The following is a 19,879-nucleotide window of genomic DNA, read 5'->3' as shown; positions in this document are numbered from 1 at the left end:
TCAGTTTTTCCTATCTTTGGACTTGAACTGAAATATTGGCTCTCCTGAGTCTCTAGTTTGCTGAGACTTGTCAACTTGCACAACCATGTGGACCAGTTAAAATATGTCTATTTATTTGTCTCTGTTACTTTTTCTTTCTCTAAGAATATAGGTGGATAGATGGACAGATATATGGCAAGGAAGAAATAGATAGATGATAGATAGATAGATAGATAGACAGACAGATAGATAGATAGATAGATAGATAGATACATACATACATACATACATAATGCATATATACATACATACATACATCCTATTGCTTCTATTTCTCTGGAAAACCAATACCCAGGGTTTGGACAATGCATGGTATATGTAGCAAATGTCCCCTTCACACTTATATTAGACACTATTTTCAAGGAGTACTAACTTCCCTTCTTTTTTCTTTTTTGTTTTTTTCAAGACAGGTTTCTCTGTGTAACAGCCCTGGCTTTCCTGGAACTCACTTTGTAGATCAGGCTGGCCTTGATCTCACAGAGATCTGCTTCCCAAGTGCTGTGATTAAAGGCATGCACCACCATGCCAGGCCTCCAACTTCCCTTCTTAATACACTCCTTAAGGAAGTTGAGCATTAACAGAACTGGAATCACAGATTAGCTCTCTGACTTCTGGTGCAGGATTCTTTTCGTTCCCTGGCAGACTCCATTCATTTGGCGAGTCTCTCCCCAGGCACTGCAGACCTTACAGACTCTGAACATGAAATAGGATGAAGGCGTCTTAGGACATATGATATACCTCAAGTTCTGAGAACTGATTGTTAAATAGAGAATCCCTGTTCTACAGAAAAACTACGTGGCATGGGGAATGCAGGTAACCCACTCATCTTAAATAGGCATAATTATACTTTTCTTAAAAGGATTCTTTTGGGGTTACATGTAAAGTGCTCACTGTCCTGTCCAATATACAGAAATATTAAAAAATTATTTGAAACACTTGCTAAAGCAGCCTTTATTCTACATTATTTTCATAAACAAGAGAAAATACTGTGATTTTTGCAGAAGGAGATTAGCTTCAACTCTAAACACAACAATGTGGGGATTTATAGCCAAGGATTTGGTTTGTGAGGATCACTGGACAGAAAATTATGGACTGTAAATGTGAGAAGCAGGTGGGATTCTAGCTAAGTCAACTTAGCAGGATTCTTGCTGAAGACAAGCCAGGACAATCAGACATAACCTGGGGAAGGGGAAGGATAAAGCGCCTGGTCCTTTACTGAGGATGGGGGAGTCTAGTTAAACCAACTTACCAGCGTTCTTGCTGAAACTGGGCAATGCAAAGTTGGACATAGTCTTGATTAGAATTAATTGTCAACCTGACAGAATCTAGAATCACCAGCAAGAAGGGCCTCTGGGTATATCTGTGGGGGTTTATCTTGAGCACGTTAACTGATATGGGGAGACCCATCTTAGTTGTGGGTAGGACCATTCTCCAGGCAGGGGTTCTGAAATGTGGAAGCCAAAACAGCAGACTGAGCAGTAGTGGAATTCATTGTTCTCTTTTGACTGTGGACATTATGGGACTCGCTGCTTCAGGTTCCTCCTACTGCCGTGATTTCTCTGCCATGATGGACAATGGTATCAAACTGTGAGCTAAAATAAGCCATTTCTCCCTTAACTTGCTTCTTTCAGGGTATTTTATTCGCAAATGATATGATAGTATATATAAGGGACCCCAAAAACTCTACCAGGGAACTCCTAAGCTGATAAACACCTTTAGTCAAGTGACTGAATGCAAGATAAACTCAGAAAAAATCAGTAGCCCTCCTATATACAAATGATAAAAGGGCGGAGAAAGAAATAAGAGAATCAATACCCTTTATAATAGCCTCAAATAATATAAAATATTTTGGTATAACTCTAACCAAGCAAGTGAAAAAACTGTATTACAAGAATTTCAAGTTTCTGAAGGTATTTTCTCATAGCACTGAAAAAAAAATTAAGATAGATAGAGAAATCCAAACTTTGATGCCTAATGGGTTCATGTGATCTAAATATAGTGTGTTCATGTATGAAATTCTCAAATAATAAATAAATAAACTTTCAAAGACACAAGTTCTAGTTGGGAAGGTAATTCAGAGGACCCTGGCTAACATTTTGCCGAGTTGAGACTCTGACAGTAGACATTCAGAAATGTGGCTCAGACCAGTATTGTAATATCTCCATTAAAATAGCTAACAAATTTAGTATTATCTGCTTTCTAGAATGGCTGGCAAAGTTGACTGGCTAATATCCCCATGGCATCTGCATGGATACTCACCACATCATCGATGCCAATTTTGTTCCAGCCTTGCATGATGGGGAGAAAAGATATAAACATGGGAATGGACCAGCAGCCTCCCAACATTAGTGCGATGCGGACAGGGGTCATCTTGCTTCTATAAACCAAAGGTTGGCAGCAGATGGCATAATACCTGGAGAGACAATGAGGGGCAGACCACGGGCAAGGAGAAATGAGAGGGAGAAGGGAAAGATAATAGATGAGGGAGAGGAGGAAGAGAGAGGAACAGGAAGGGATGGAAAGAAGGAGTAGCATCCAAGAAAGAAGAATTGGAGGAGGGGGTAGAGAGTAAAGTAAGGAAGAAAAATTGGGAATAAATGGAAGGGCAGGTGGTAGAGGAGGAGAAAGAAAGGGAAGGGAATAGGAAGGAGAAAGGAAAGAGAAAAGACAATTATACAATAAGAATATTAGCACACAGCTTATATATTCTGTTAATACATAAATATGTTTTAGATTGCATCCTTGAGTTGGTGCCACATCCCTCTTCATCTCCCAAAGTCTTAAGTAGCTTGGCTGCATGAAGGTCTACTCTACCTCAGACACAATTCCACTTTCGGAGAATGGAAAAACTTCTCGAGCCCTCCAGACCACTGGACCCTGGTACCTCTAGCCTCTGTGACTATAATTTGACCTATCTTGGATTTGTTCCCTTCCTCTTGATGGTTATGATAAGATGTTGTACTTCTGTGTTCCTTAAATTGCTGTCCAGGATTACCCCTTCTCCTTTCCCCTGCAACAGATTTATCTGAGAAGGCCAATGCAGATCCCAAGGATCTCCTGAATCAGCTTGCTAGAGAGTCACCTGGAGTGTACATTTTCACCGGTGAGTCAATGCTACTTTCAGATAAGTACCCTCCATTCCCCCTTAGAGGTGCATGCACTTCTGGGTTTCCCTACGTTAGCATGAGACCAAGTGATGGGCTCAAGTCGAGGAGTCACAAGTAGAATTCACATGCATTGTTTCTGACAGTGATCATTTAATTGTTTCTCTAAAGCTAGGCATATAAAGTTGCAAACATTTCACTGTTAGTTATTGTCTACTTGTTGAAACTACACTCCCTTTATTTATTGGGGACTGAGCCTTTCTTGGAATTCACTGCTCACCCACTTTTGTGTTTATATTGTGCCTAAGGTATTAGAATTCTTCTACTTTCACAAATGGTTTCCTCTCTAACTCCCGGACTCACAGTCCTGCATGCTATTCCACCCTGTCCAAAAGTGCTATGCCTTGATTAGCATTGCTGTATGTTAGTATGATTTGCTGCTACAGAGAAACAAATGGAAGTATCAAATTCCTTTTAAAATGTAACTTTGAGGGTGATGCTATAGATCAGCACATAGTTTTCCAAACCCTTATACAATTTGCAGATACAGTCAGTCTTGGAAAATGGATACCTGAAGTACAGTTGGGATAGTTCCATCCTCAGGGTCTAGGGTGGGATGCAGGGATGTACCTTGCACAGGCAGCTATGGAAACTTTCTCTTGCATAGACTTGGATTGTTGAGAAAGGTGACAAAAATTCTTATTCTCTTTCTTTAAAATACTAACAATAGTAAAGAGGAGGGAATGACTTTATTTTGTTTAATTTTAAACTAGGTTAGAGAAATTCTGAGTGCTAGGTTAGTATATACACAATAAAAACGTGTGATCATGCCCAGATTCATATTTGACTTAAACTTTTTTCTCTATCCTACAGTAAGCATAATATGATTTTTTAAATTGGCATCACAAGGCAAAAAACTATGAAATATGGGATTCTTAACTAAAACTCACAAAACTGACATGAATGCTGAAGAGTCTTACTGGCAGAATCCTCAAAAGCCACCTTATAGATTTTGAATATATTTCCTCATATCATAAAATATTTTCTTTCACGGAAAGAATTTAGAAAAGTTAAAAAAAGAAGGAAACTGCCCTATTATGATCTTCCTCTACAGCATGCCTGGTAGCATCATTAGTGAGAAGTTACTGTTCAAATGGGCAAGTGTTCTGAGATCACCTATAAAGCACACTGAATGCATTAATCATAACAGTTACCATTGACTTCCTTACCAAAGGCCCTGTTTATATAATATTATACAATGCTCATAACTAGTGTGTGAATGAGTGTGTGTGTATGTGCATGTGTACTTGCACCTGTGTGTGCATTTGTGTGCACAGGCCAGAGGTCAATCTTGGTTGCCATTCACCTGTTTTTTGAAAAAGAATTTTTTGTTGGCATGGAACTCACCAAGTATTCTCAGCTGGCTGGCTAGAAAGTCCCAGAGGTCTGCCTGTATCTCCCTCCCCAATCCTGAGATTACAAGCATGTGCCACCACACCCAAACTTTCTACATGTGCTCTGGGGATTGAACTTAAGTTCCTCTGGTTGCATAGCATGTACTTATACTGACTATGATATCTTTCTAGCCCCTTATGAGTTTTTAAAAAGAGGAAATACACAAATGTATCCAATGAAGGAATACAAGTAAAAAGTGTGTGTGTGTGTGTGTGTGTGTGTGTGTGTGTGTGTGTGTGCACGCGCGCGCGCGCGCATCTTGGACAATACTCTGCACTGTTAAGAGTAGCTGGCATTGGGCTTAGACAGACTACCTGAAAAACCAGTTGGACTATGACTGCTATCACTTCACTTGATATCAGTCCAAAATCCCCAACAGATTTCTTTCAATTCCTTAAATACTCACTTTAGAAATAAATGGAAAATATTCAGGATTTGAAGGACACTATATGCCCAGGTTAGTTTTGTAGTTTTGTCCACTAAACACAAGCTAGAGTTACCTGGGAAGAAGAACCTCAGTTGAGAAAATGCCTGTAGGCACATCTGTGGGTACTTTTTGAACTGATGTTTGATTTGGGAGGGGCCCAGCCTACTGTGGATGACACTACCTAGTCCAGTGGTCCTAGGCGACATAAGAAAGCAGACCAAGCAAGCCACAAGTTGCAAGCCGGGGAACAGGATTCTCTGGCGGGTTCTACTTCAATTCCTCCATCCAGATCCCTGTCTGGAGTTCCTGCTTTGGCTTCCTCAGTGGATTATGCCCTGGGATATTTAAGTCAAATAATCCATCCCTCCATAAGCTGCTTTTGGTCATGGTGTTTATCACAACAACAGAAAGAAAATGAAGACACTCAGAAATGCAAAATGCTTAAATCCCATCAAAGTGAGGTATGTATCCAAGCCTCCTGGAATTTACCAGGACCTGAGGATTCAATAAGTTCTACCAGAGGCTGTTATAAAACTAAGAGTATCCTGAAGCCAATAAATTTCTGTCTAAAAATGATTTTCTATTTCTTCTAGTATTATCCCTCTGGCCTAATTTAAGATTTTTGTTTAAAACTTAACATACATGATTGCCTTGTGGTCATCTAAAGAGAGTTGTTATATTCCTTTGAAGTCACACTTTATATATGTGAAAACAAACAAACAAAACAAATCCCAGTCATTGTCAGCTAGGAGTGATTTTGCTTACCAGGGGACTTTTGGAATCTAGAGACAACTTTCTGTTGTCACAACCTCCCTTGAAGCAGACACTATTGGAATCCAGCTGATTGAGGTATGCCACCAACCAACGCACAGATCAGCCTTCAACAACAACTATCTGATTTACAATGTCAATGTGCTGATACTGAAAACCTCTAGTTTATTTAATGTCTTTTTTCATCAATAGTAGGGGCTCCATAGCCTTGATATGTTCCATAACGTGTCATTTTTCTTTTAAGAGTAGCATGCTGCCAAAGAGCACAATACTCTTTTGCCTTTCTCCACATCCACCACAGCTCAATATAGCCTGGCTTGGCACAAAGAAGTGAGGGCACCTGTACCTCTTCAAAGAACAACCTAGGACAAAAAGTAAGAAAGTCTACTTTACTGGATTGTGAGCTCCACGAGGGCAGACATGTTTCAGAAGCAGCTTTGGAAGCTCCCCGGGGGAGAAAAACCATTACTAGTCCTACCTGGCTGTAAAGCCTATGAACCACAAGGATTGACATGGTGAGATATTCTGAGACTTGCAATAGTGATACTGACATTTTGAGGGTAACCAACATCCATCCAATTGTACTCAAGACCCCCTCAAACAAGAGAGAATTCCTGTCTGGAACTGTAAACATAGCCAACAAGGTGAGGTCATGGGACAGAGAAAAGAACCAATTACTGCCACCTGCCACTTTCTCAAAGCAGGATGATTTCTAACTGCATTCTAAATACTTATCCTATACCCACAGGTAAGTGCAGCTTTCACTTTTATCAAAGAAGATGCTTTTTTCAGTAGATGGCGACCAGCACAGAAAACCACAACTGCTCAAAATGTAGGGACCAGCTGACCATGGGTGTCGTCCCCGGCAGATATATCTACAGCACAACTCCTACATGGAAGGCTCAGGGAATACAGTGGAAGAGACAGCAGAAAGGTGGTAAGAGCCAGAGGGTCAGGACATCTGTTTCCAGACAGTCTCATCTCGAAACATAAAAAGACACAAAATTGAAGGGGGCAGGAAAGGAAGGAGAGGGTGGGTCTGGAAGGAGTTTGGAGAAGATAGGTGAATATTATCAAAATATGCTGTATGTAATTCTTAAAGAATTGGCAAAATATACTTTTTTAAAAAAGAGTTTGAATGAAGAAGAGGTCACAAAACTTGGAAATGTCCATCCCGTTCAATCCTGCAGCATGTTTTTCTAAGAAAGAATTACAACAAAGAGAGGGGTGTTGGTTCCCAGGCTGAATGGATGTTGTTTAGCAAACAGAATTGTGGTTCATCTCAGAAGCAGATTAATATACAAAACCTGCTCTCTTGCCTTTTAAAGGATATTTTCTAATTACCAAAAAGTACTTTTACAAAGTGACTTAATAAATATTCTAATGATAAATTAGGTTCCAGATGGCCAGGATTAACTAGAATGTAGCAAAGGTGTTTGCAAACTAAGTTCTTATTCAAAACATTTCAAAGTTTGCTCATAAAGCTCCATTAAAATCCCCATCGGTAGACAACCTGCAGCTTCTCCAAACACAGCCACATGCAAATGTGGGATCTGATTGCTTTTAAATGTCTCTGGAGACACAATTTACTTTGATAAGTCTTAAAAGACAGCAGTGTGTTTTAAATTCCATGCTAATCACTTCACCACTCTTGTAACTCCTGCCTCTTCATTCCTTGCACTTCAAACACGGGAAAGGGAGAAGTACTCAGAACAAACACGAATCCTGGCTTTTCAGAATTAGCAGAGACCTTAGCAGTCAACTTTATGTCTCCTCACAGATGAGCACTGACTTCCTTTACCTTAACCTCTTATTCGCTCTAGTCTCAGGGCTAGCTATTGACCTTCTCCAAGATAGTTTCCTTATCTGTAAAGTGGGATAAGGATGCTACACCATCCACTCACTGTGAGAACTGATGAAATAATATGTTGAAAACATAGGAAGTTCCCAGCATATAAACATATGCATACACATGTGCATGTGTGTATTTTAAATAAATTCAGCTACATTTTGGAACTTGGGCTCTAAGCTATTTGCCATATCAAAAGAAAACACTTGGAACAGCATCTTTAACTATAGTAGAGTCTAAGACACAAATACTAAATGAGTTCTTCCCTACAGGTAAATGGTTGTGACTGATGGAGTTTATCACATATAAGATGTAATGTATGCTGTTGCTTATGAGTTCTGGGGTCAATGTTCCATACTCACAACTAATCACAAGATAAACAGGAATATCATTTCTCTCTCTCTGTGTCTCTCTGTCTCTCTGTCTCTCTCTCTCTTTCTCTCTCTCTCTGTTTCTCTCTCTCTCTGTCTCTCTCTGTCTCTCTCTCTCTGTCTATATATAAATAGATAGATATATACTTTTATACTATATAGGGTTAATGGCTGGGCAGTAGCCCTTCCTCCACAATCCAGCCATGCCTTAGATCAGATCTCTGAATGTGTCCTTTTCCTCCAATCAGAGATGGGCTCCCCATTTCTACATCGTTTTTACCGTTGCTGTTTTCACATGGTGTTTCTTTCACTGCAATGTGATTGCCACTCTCTTCTCTAATACCTCAGTTATCTGCAGCATGTGCCACACACTAATTGAAGCACTTTGTGCGGCAAGAAGTAGGACACTGTTTTGTGTCCAATGTCAGTCATTTCATGGCGATACTTTGCATCCTTTGATGTACCAAGTAGAAAAGAGCATTAAGGTATGATGAAAATTTCCACTTTGAGCCTATTGGGTTTAAGAGAGACAGAAAGATGCCGAAGGTACAAGTGAGCCACCAGATAAACAAGGTCTTCAGAGGAAAGAGAGGAGCCATGCAGGGCTGGGAAAATGTGTGACTCTTCAACAATAAATGGCTAACTGGCCAAAGAGTAAAGGCTTAGGAAGAAACCACTAGGCCTTTGGATTTGGAAATTTTCTAAGGCAAATACTAAAGTTAAAATAATTTCAATGATTCAGGTGTGTGGTACCTGCTGATGCACTGTACATACACTCATTTATGTTGCAAAACTGCCTGAGTCTCCTAGGGGAAGTTACTAACATTAACATAATTCTACAAATTAGATGAAATCCAGAAAATTCAAGTAGGTTCTCCAAGATGATGAAATTAATATTTGTTCAAGCTGGGATGCATCTGGGCAGTCTAATAAACACCCCAGGCCACATTCTTACCCATTTTTTCTTATGCCAAATTCTTTAGAAGAAAAGAAAAATAACACCAAAATCATAACAAAAAACCAAGGCCCATCTCAGGGCACGCTATGTTCAGTCAAACATGTGTAGAACTGACACTCTATAAACCTGTAGCAAGAGCATATGGTTGATGAGACAGATCTGGTTCTTTCAGCATTCATAATTAGGGAGAAACTGATAAAAAATAAAGCAAGATGAGCTGCCACGCTTATACATAATGGTCCATGCAAATGCTAAGGACGTATGAGGAAAATCAAAGGCTAAGATACGCAGTTAGCCCATAGTTAAGGAGGAGTCAGGGCTTAGTTTCAGTCTGACCATCTGAAGAACCTTCCACGCCATGGAGGATGGCGTGGCCCAACAGCTTTGGGGATTTACTCATATTGCTCCTCAAATATCAGTAATTTTACCATAACCTCCTATTTTCTATGACTATGTTCCCTCACTACACTAAAAGCTCTGTGAGTCACATACAGCCTTTCCTGTCCTTCAGCACCTAATCCCAGTGTCCAGAAGAGCTCCCTGCAATTAGTAAGCACTCCAGAAATATGTGATGAAATGAATATAAAAATTACAGTTCATACCCTCCAGCATGAGATCCAGCTGAACCAATGTGAAGGTTAGGTACAATGTGTGGACCTTGCTTCAAAGAGTACATGAAAAGAAGAAACTGTTGGGGGGGGCATTTATTTGGCCTATACTTCCACAGCACTGTTCATTGTAGGAAGAAACCAGGACAAGAACTCAAACAGGGCAGGATCCTGGAGGCAGGACATGATGCAGAAGGTTATGGAGGGATGCTGCTTACTGGCTTGCTTCCCATGGTCTTGCTCAGCCTGATTTCTTATAGAACCCAGGACCACCAACCCAGGCATGGAACCACCCAACATGGACTGGGCCCTCCCACACCAATAACTAGTGAGAAAATGAGGAAAGAAGAAACTCTTACTCATTTTCCTTGCGAAAAAAAAAATCAGTCGGTGATATTGGGCAAATAAATGGAACTGTGTGACATGCACGTTCTCAGTGACTGACACATTTGATTTATACACTGCACAACTGAGTTAGGCTCCAGGGAGATCATTAAGTAACCCAGACAACTTATCTCTTGCATGAGATTAAATATGCAGCCCTGGAGTCAGAAGAACATGTTTTACAAGGAAACTTGTTTAAAAAAAAAAAAAAAAAAAAAAAACCCGGGACTCAAAAAACTGTGGAAGGTTTTGCAGATGGAATGTTCCAAGTTTCTGGGTGGCAGAAGAAGATTGACAACGAAGAGAAAATATTGCCATTCCGACAGGTAATGGTCTCTTTAATAAACTAGACTTTTAAAAGTAATTGTATTTAAGGCCGAATAAAGGAAGAATTGCAAACATGTTAAGAAAAAAACAGAACAGTTAAGTCTAAAAAAAATATGGTTTAAGAATCCAGTAGAAGAATGAAGGTATATGGTCGATAGAGAGGAAACCAGTGGATAACATTTTTTCATCTGATTGTGAGTACTCCAAAAGATACCTCTAAGCCTTCAACTAGCCTGAGAGAAGTTGGAATCTGATCTCCACACAGTGTCCCAGTTTCTGGGGGAAGTACCAAGCTTCCATACTACATGCTTTTAGTGAATATGGCAGTCATAGAGCTCCACCTTTGCCCAGAAAAAAAAAAAAAGATGTGCCATCCCCACATCACGGCAAGCAAGTGTTGAGGGAAGTGTGATTCCAACATTGAGACCTAGCATCTAGGGTTCTTTTCCTGTGGATTTCTGTGTTTCAGACTTATGTTGCCAATGCCCCCCACTCCCAGGAAGAACTCAGCTTGAGGATAAATTCAACAAGAGTTCAGAGCTGAGGAATAGAATAAGAACAACGAGGAATGGGTATAAATAGAGACAAAAGTACAGTGAACAGGAAAAACAAACATGGACACCAAGAGGAGAGGAGAGTTAGAGAGAGGCAGACAGGATGAAACTGTTCAAATCTTTGTAGAAAGCCATGCTTAATGCCAGGTTTTTCAGTCAAGTGGTCCATCACTTCGGTTTCTGTCAGAAAGAGTGCTTTACTAATGGGTCACCCAAAAAGCAAGTTGGGAAGAACAGTCCCAATGTTCATGGGCATCTGTACAGACAAAGGCTTCTTCAAAAACCACTAAAACATAAATTCAAAGCAGCTGCTAAAGCAAATATATTTATTGCACATGATGTCACTATAGGTGGCTGTGTTCACAGTGGTTACCTCCAAGTGGTTGCCAGGCTGTGGGGCCATCTCTATGTAATCCACTTGTGTATTGGTGGTGTATTATTTTTTTGCAATGCTCAGGTATTGCTGTGTTTTTAATCTTGTGATAAGAATAGGAAGGGATGGGGCAAGTATAAGGTCACAAACTAATGTGGGGCTAAGCAAGATCAGAATGAAGACAATCTGCTCATGGTTGGTCAATCAATCTCTGTCTCCTTCCCTCCTTCAATGATTTTTTCATATTGTATGTTCAGACATACATATATATGCATTTATTTTATGAGTGGAATTGTGACCAACATTTAAGTCTGAAACTTGCTTTTTTCTCAGATAACAGTTACACCTCTCAGCACATCCTATTTGTCAGGAGTTTCAACGGCTTCATTATATTGCTCTTTCAAAAGTAGCGTTTTGGTTTTTTTTTTATAGCTGGTTGGTTGTTTTTCATTCTCCATAGAACCTCAGATAATACAGTGGTTGACCTCTCATGACTCATACTACACTGAACAGAGTAATTATAGTTTTGAAATTATTTTAAAAGTTCAGGATATGTCATTTGTTAAAGTACCAAGAAGTATAAGAATTTCAGATATAAAAATGCATTTTTTAATATTAAAGGAATTATGCACTTTTACTGGACCCAGGAGTCAGTAATCTGGGCAATAATTAAGAATCACAGTGAGGCTCCTTTCATGAAAGGTACTACCCTTTCTTAAACTACTCACAACAGCTTGAGGTGGGAGGGCTGTGTGTCTCACCAGGACCCTCACTCACATGATAAGGCCATCAAACCCTGACCCTCCAAGACACTCCTTCTCTGCCTTGACCCAGCTCAAATGTAAGACCAGGAGGAACACTGTAAAAGCAGAAGCTATATGATAAATAAAACCATGCTGTTCCAGGCAAGGCATTGTCTGTAATGCTCAGGATGGACCCTCTAGCTCAGTGAAGGGTATCACCTGGGATAGGATCGTGTTGGAGAGAAAGAAAAGGAAAACAAGACAAAAACTGTCTAGTCCCATCTTCCTTGTAGAGTTCAAGTTTCTGATGTCTACTAGGGGAAAGAAAATAAAAAATTGCCAAATACCTAAATAAATATTTATGTGCAACTACTGTTTAATTGTCAAAATTATCATTAAATGCAAATTCCACAGATTCCACAAACACTCTCTTATCCTTGTTCATATTGCAGAGCTTCTTCCCACAAGGGAGAAAAAAAAGACTTTGTGGGAGAAATTACAGAACTGCATTTAATAAAAAATGCAATGAGCTCTACAAAGAATGTGTCCAAGGAGGTCAGAGATGACTTCTGCTGTAGGGGTATGTGACTGAGCTAAAATCCGAAAGTCACACAGAGGGCAAAGGAGCTTTCCAGGCACAGAGAGGAGCCGATGCCTGGAAAACAACAGAAGAAAGGTCAAGGTGGTCAGAGCCGAGAGGCAGGGCTGGTGAAGGTTCTGAAGGGAAACTTGGGACAGAGACAGGAAACAGACAGTGAAGCCCATCTATACTCATCAATTATTGCCACTCTCGTACCTGATCAGAAAAGTTTCTTTGTGCAGTGGATGGTGATTAACACAAACTCATAACTGCTCAAAGTTCAGAGAGGAAGTGTCAGTGGTGTGCTCAGCCACAAACGAAACATCTAGATTGCTCCCCCATGCAGAGAGACAGCAAGGGTCAGATACCATAGCAAAAAAGGAGGCAGAAAGAAAAAATCAACCAGAGAAAAGTCGATTCTTTGGGACATGACAGGACCAATGCATTTGTGAACTCAAAGCAGCGTAGTTTGCCTGCACAGGGCATGCACAGCATCAATTCAGTCAACATTCCAGCACTGAGTGGGACGATGTGCCTTCACACTTAGCTGAGGAGCTATGGACAGTTGATGACTCCTCAGGAAGAGGAGTCAGTTTTCTTTAAGGCCATGGCTCCCGGTGGGTAGACTGTGCTCCAGTGCTTGGCCCACACTTACGAGTACATGAGCCACACAAATTGGAGGTGATAGGCTATTTTCAGGGAGGACATAAATTTGAGAGGTAAGGGTAGATCTAGAAGGAGCTAGGGTGAAGAGTTGGGGTGAATAAGATCAAAATACATGAAATTCTTGAAGATTTGATGAAAATATTGTATACAGAGGGAAAGTAGGACACTGGTGCAATAAGGGGAAAACAGGAAAAATAGGGGGAAATTTTAATTGTGGAGAGGAAAAGGATAAATAGCACAAAAATATTTGAAAAAGCTATAGGAAAGCATTATTTTATGTTTACTTCAAATTTACATGTAATACATGTAACATACTTATCATTTAAATGAAGTTATACCATTAGCAGTAATAATGTTCTCTCCAAGAGCTATAGACTACCTAATAAGCCCAAGTGCCAGGCATGGAAAACTTCCCTTCAAGTTGTTGGTCAGGGTAGTCAAGAGACTACTAAAAAACAAAACAAGCTATTACCATTGACCTTGGTTTCCTCCCAACACTTGAAGGTAAAACCCTGTTGCTGAAAACACTGCCTACTTCAAACACAGGAGACAAACTGGATATGATACAGAAGCTTCTTCCCTGAGGAATGACTCTCATGGTATCAGAAAGTGCTATGTTATCTACCAAGGCAGAACAACATTCCTACCCAATGTAAAGCCTATGTGCCACCACAAAGGCCAAAGGTCCAAGAGTGATGCATCTCAGGGTTCTCAGCCATCTAATTAACCATCTAATTGGACTTACAGCCTACTCAATAAGAGAGAATCCATGCTGGGATTGTAAACGTACTCAACTACCCAGGGAAGGCCAACTACTGGACTCTAAAAGAGAACCTACTGCTGCTACTTTCCTAAACCCTGTAAAACATCTAACTGCATTCTAAATGCTACCCTTATATCTGCAGATAACTAGAGCTTTCACCCTTCATCAGAGAAGCTTCATTTTGCAGCAGATAGGAAAAATTAAGAAATCAACAACTGATTAAGATGTAGAGAACTCGCTGGGCGGTGGTGGCGCACGCCTTTAATCCCAGCACTCGGGAGGCAGAGCCAGGCGGATCTCTGTGAGTTCGAGGCCAGCCTGGGCTACCAAGTGAGTTCCAGGAAAGGCGCAAAGCTACACAGAGAAATCCTGTCTCGAAAAACCAAAAAAAAAAAAAAAAAAAAAAAGATGTAGAGAACTCACAGGTCATGGGGATCCGACCCCAATAGATAGATGTAAAATATAACCTCTACACTTAAGGCTCCGGGTACATTGCAGAAGAGGGGGTGAAGAGACTGTAAGAGCCAGAAGACCAGGACATCTGCTGCAGGATTCTTTTTCCTTATATGACAAGGAAGTTACTACATCCATGAAATCTCAATAATATCGTTGACTGAAGAAGACCTGCATAATGATAACACCAATTGCCAGGCCAACCCCAATCAGGAAATCTCAAGGCTCCACCGTCAGAAGACCTAGAGGCAGTCAAGGATTACAGAGAGAAGGAGAATCTGTCTTCTCCAGGGATGAACCCCCGATAGGTTATTCAGTGCCAAGTCTTTAGCCTTAAACACATATACATATGAGTGACACTAAATGGACTCAGTAGGCTGTGGGGGGAATGTGGAAGCAGGGCATGGGGGGCTGTTGAAGTAGGAAGATGGTTGGATATAAATACCATGAATACAATACTTATATATATGAAATGCTAAATAAATTAAATTGAATTAAAAATTAATTGAATTAAATTTAAAAATTCTCTACATCAAGCAGTGTGCTTATATCTCAAAGCAAGCAGCTGTTGAAAGTCCCAGACAGGCAGCAATGCTCAGAGTTGCAGTTGAAAGCTGACATTTGTTTGATCTTATAAGTGAGAATAGATGGATAAGTCAGTGTGAGGAGAACAATTAGAGGATGCTTCGGTGTCTTGAGAGAAGTCAAAAAGACAGATGGTGATTAGCTCAGGTAGCACCTTCCACTCACGGCAGGACTGAGTCATAGTGGACAATGCTCCCCCTCAGGCAGCTTAGCTCATTTCTTCCTGACTGCAATCCTGCAAGATCAGTTCTTTATCCTCCATTTTATTTTTTTGAGACAAAGAAAAGTGAGACTCAGAAAGTCTTATTAACTCACTGCCAATCTCAGCGGCAAAACCTGACAAAGCTGAAATTTAAAGTTAAATCTTTCACATTTAAAAACAGATGGCTTTTAGTGTCCAATTCTTAACTGCCTCACTACAGTGTGAGCCTACTTGAAGAAATGTTCATGAGGGAGTATAAGCTTAAATCCGGAAATCTAAAGCCAACCCCCCATGGGAGACCTTCAGCCCTGGTCTTGGGGCTGTCTGCTCTCTACAGCAGTGAGATGAATTTTCTCTCATTTTTATTTTCTGCATGGCTCATTTTCTTCCCCTAGCTTTTGCCAAAAATCTCACTGACTTCCAGCTTCCCTTTATCCCCAGCCTTGCTTTTTTCTAAGTTCCTATATTATGTGTAGTCTCACAGACCATTGTAGCAATGATCATATACAGGCTAACCTCTAGGATTTCCCTGCATTTTCTCCTTTCTAATACTTTATTTTCTGTAATATGAAATTTCATGTAGTAGCCAATGTTTTCAAAATGTCCTTCACATACTAATGTCTGATTGTAAATGAGCTAAGATGCAGAAATTTCTAATTATGACTCATGGTAGGTCTTACTGTTGGCCACCAGCTCAATTGTGCACCTCTCTATCTATGCAGTGGAGTTTCATTACACATGCATAGAACCTAGGCAATTCAACTTTGTGTTCTTGTCAGAAAAAAAGTGATTTAAACAGAGGAGGCTTGCTGGCCGGGTTGTGGTGGGAAATGCTTTAATCCCAACATTTGGGAAGCAGAGGCAGATGGATCTCTGTGAGTTCAAGGCCAACCTGGTCTACAAATTAAGTTCCAGGACAACCAGAGCTACACAGAGAAACTCTGTCTCGAAAAACAAAACTAACAAACAAAAAGAAGAGGAGGAGGAGGAGACTGTCACTGTCACATCTGCCATTCCAATCAGTGCTCTCATAAGAAAAGAGGTGAGTCTGTTGTTGTCACAGAAGATTTAAATTCTTAAGGACCCACCCCAGATGAGTAATTTTCAAAGAAATCATTATTTTACTGTTTAAATTCTTAAGGACCCACCCCAGATGAGTAATTTTCAAAGAAATCATTATTTTACTGTTTAAAGGTGACTATTTTAGAGATATAACATCCTCTAACTTGGCTGATTATTTTTCTAAATCCTCAGCTTAAGAAATGCATCTCTCCCAAGCCAGGAAATATAGGTCTGTGGACATCTGGAGAAAAAGTGAGATGTTATCCCCGGCAGTCTAAGCTCATGAAACTTTCACCCTACATTTTCTTCTGGGTTCTAGCCCCTCAGCCACATATACTCTCAGAGTCATATGGCTTTTAAAGTGTATTCTGTCATTAGTTATTCCATGAACATAAACAGAAATCAGAGAATGGAAAGAGTTGATAAATATACATTCCCAACAAATGAGGCCAAGGTGGCAACCACTAGGCACCCGAAAGTATAAACACACACACACACACACACACACACACACACACACACACACACACACATACACACACACACACACACACAAACAAAAAACCCACAATATACATTGGGATATGATAAGCTGAATCTTTAAAACAGCAATTATTGGAGATTTTATTATCAACTTTAACTTCGTAGGGAAAAACTCCCCCATGATCACACGCACTTTCCTAGATCTTATTTATTGTATGGGCATATTTTAGGAGAAGGTCATGTCCGAACACAGTGAGATCATTCATAGCCTCCTGGGCATGTGCACTAACTCTGGCCACCTGGCTCCCTTAGCATTTTTTTCCTGTCATCAATATAAAGTTGGAAGTGAACTTGGCTGAAGATACCTATCTACACAGTAAACTCTATGCAAGCAATTGCTAGACCATGCAACCTTTAGCTTTTCAAAATCCCTAAGAGTGCCTGACTGAGAAGAAGTCCTCCGCAAGCACTACCCTGGTGCAAGAATCACTGAACTTCCACATCTGTGTCTGGAACCAATTTCGGGAGATGAGTTAGGAAGGAAAGAAAGACACTGGGTAATATCTGCTAGGTCACAGGTGTCAAGGGCATTCCATTCTGCACATTGCCCTGCTCTTACCTATCCAGTGAAATGCAGCACAGATGAAAAATCGAGGCTGTAGTGAGTAGGACATCCAGAGAGGTCCGGACCAGGCAAAATGTATCCTCATAAATCAAGATGTCTTGAACCAGCTCAATGGCACCAAAGGGCATCACCAGCACCGAAACCAGCAGATCGGCAAAGGCAAGAGACACAATGAAATAATTGGTTTTTATTTTCCTGTAAGTGAAAAGGTACAAGCAAGGTGGTGGTGGTGGGGGGAGGATGTGGAAAAGAAGCGTGGGGGGGGAATTGAAGGAAGGAAAGAAGGGAGGTAGAAAAGGAAAGAAAAGTCACACATTAAGGATAAGCCGCAAGACTCAGTTTCCCCTTTGTGCACCACGGCCAAGGAGATTCTCCATGGTCCAGCCTCTTCTGACTTCTCCAGACTCATCACACCCAAAGATATCTTTTCCTCAGCTTTCTGGCCCTTCTGGCCTTAGCAGAGGCTGCCAGTGTATCGAGAACTGTTCTGAGGCTCCACACAGTAGAGTAGGCTCTTTCCCACCTACTCTATTTACCACCCACCCTGGCTCTGGTCCTGGCTTAGGCTATCCCAGAGGGCCCTCTCAAGATGCTGCCCTCACAGACAGTGTCAAGCTACCACCTGCAGCCCCTAGGGTGACCTCTTGTGTGCCTCCTACATGTGTGACCCCAGGCAAAACTCTGCGTTGCACTTTCTCTGCCTCGTCACTGGTTCGGGGCGTGTCCTGCTTAGAGAGGCACTACCTTTAGCTCATCTCTTCCTTCATGGGCTGATGAGCCTTAGTCCAGGCTACACACTGAAAATACCTGGTGGATTTTAGCAAACATCAGTGCCCAGGGTTCAACCCAGATCAATTAGACAAAAACCATGGGTAGATAGCATTCTCCACCGAAGATTGCTACATAAGATACAGGATGATCAATTAAACTTGGATTTTTAACAGTGAATTACTTTTTAAATATAAATATTTCCACAGTATTGCACAGGATGTACCAATATCATATGGCAGTATTTTGAAAAATATCTCAGATGATTGTAAATATAGCCAGAGTTGACATTGGTGATGTACAAAATGTGGTAGATCCAGTGTTTATTCCCCCAGATTAACCATTAGTTCCCATACCTTCCCTGAACTATTGGTAGCAGGAGGATATATATATATATATATATATGGTATATATATATATATATGTGGTATATATATATATACCACAGTTATTTAAACAAATGCAACATGGCACAGGTAAACAGACAGGATGGAATTAACCCAGGGTGCTCTTATGGTTATGTTAGTGTTGGGGTTGAAAGATTGTGTGATCCCTTTTCTATTTTTTCAAAACCTATTCCCATGCATGTGATAAACCAAAATGGAAATTATTCAGAGCCAGCTTTTCAGGGAGATCCCTTTGACACCCATGTTTCCTAAGAGGGTCCCTCATACTGCTCACCTGAGCTGCCTGTCCCTGCACACAGCCACCATCACCAGCAGGTTGCCCAGGATGGCCATCAGGATAACCACTGAGAGGAATGTTAGCAGCGCGACCTTCTTCACGGACTCGAAACCCTCGTTGGAACTGGAGGTTAAGAGGAAAACAAGACACAAAGATGTGAGGGAGCCTCAAAGACACTGGAAAGGAATTCATGTGCTCGCCTTCAATCTTCAGGAAGTTCACATTACCATCAATCAGCAGTAGTAACATGTTTTATGGGCCTAACCTTGCCAAGGTCTGCCTCACTTGTTGGGCTTCCTCAGATGACTGGAGCATATGAGAGGAGGTCTGGGAAGGTGAATCACTAGCCTTGACTGCATGACTTTATTTTGTTTTGTTTTTTTTTCTTCAGAGATTCATCTTGTCGAGTACTCAGGTATGGACTTGGTTGATTTCTGCTTGCATACCTGCTTCATCTACAGTGCAAGCACCATAACACAAGGACCTCAGTTATTTTATTCATTGATATGTGTTCAATGCATCATTCTCACTGATCAGATGAAGGAGATGATGGCCAATTCATGAATGGTAGTAACTGAAACCAAAGTCTGCATGAATATAAGGACTACTACTTTCTGTATCCCAATCTAGCTTGAGTAAAAGCCGTGGTTTATAGATGGGTTGTCTAGGAAGGGACAGCCATACTCAAAAGGTGTTCTTGTGACAATTCACAAATGAGCTCAGGTTCTGTGAAGCCCATAGGACAAGAAGCTCAGGGACATCTTCTACTTCATGACTGTGCTGGCTTCACTGTCACCTTATGTCACTTCGACATTTCAAATCCATGGTCTTGTCCATTTCAGCACCTGATTAGACTCTACAAATTCTCTCTTGCCAGTGTAAGCTCAGAATTTTGTTTTATTAACTGGAAGTGAGTGCTCCCTCTCGATAAAGGCACAATATTTGCTTGCAGGTTGCTCAGAAACTGCAGGAAACCATCATGTTCATGTCACAAAAGGTTCTTTTTAAGAAGTTTGAAAAGGTTTTTAAACTGTTGGACACAAAC

At 40.7% G+C, this 19,879-nt stretch overlaps 1 protein-coding gene across 1 annotated transcript in view; it reads right to left on the bottom strand.

Annotated features, from left to right (window-relative positions):
* Htr4 (5-hydroxytryptamine receptor 4) overlaps positions 1–19,671 on the bottom strand; it is a 56,768-nt gene extending 37,097 nt beyond the window's left edge. Inside the window, exons 1-4 of the mRNA XM_059246123.1 lie at positions 19,631–19,671; positions 18,832–18,957; positions 17,377–17,577; positions 2,299–2,452 (exon numbers count right to left, since the gene is read on the bottom strand). Of these exons, the coding sequence (XP_059102106.1) occupies positions 2,299–2,452; positions 17,377–17,577; positions 18,832–18,957; positions 19,631–19,671 (522 nt within the window). The remainder of the gene's footprint in view (positions 1–2,298; positions 2,453–17,376; positions 17,578–18,831; positions 18,958–19,630) is intronic.
* Between the last annotated feature and the right edge of the window lie 208 nt (positions 19,672–19,879).

Source organism: Peromyscus eremicus, chromosome 19, assembly GCF_949786415.1.
Source record: "Peromyscus eremicus chromosome 19, PerEre_H2_v1, whole genome shotgun sequence".
Lineage (NCBI taxonomy): Eukaryota > Metazoa > Chordata > Mammalia > Rodentia > Cricetidae > Peromyscus > Peromyscus eremicus.
Note: the sequence above shows the minus strand (reverse complement) of the source record. Positions and strands in the feature narration are given on the sequence as shown.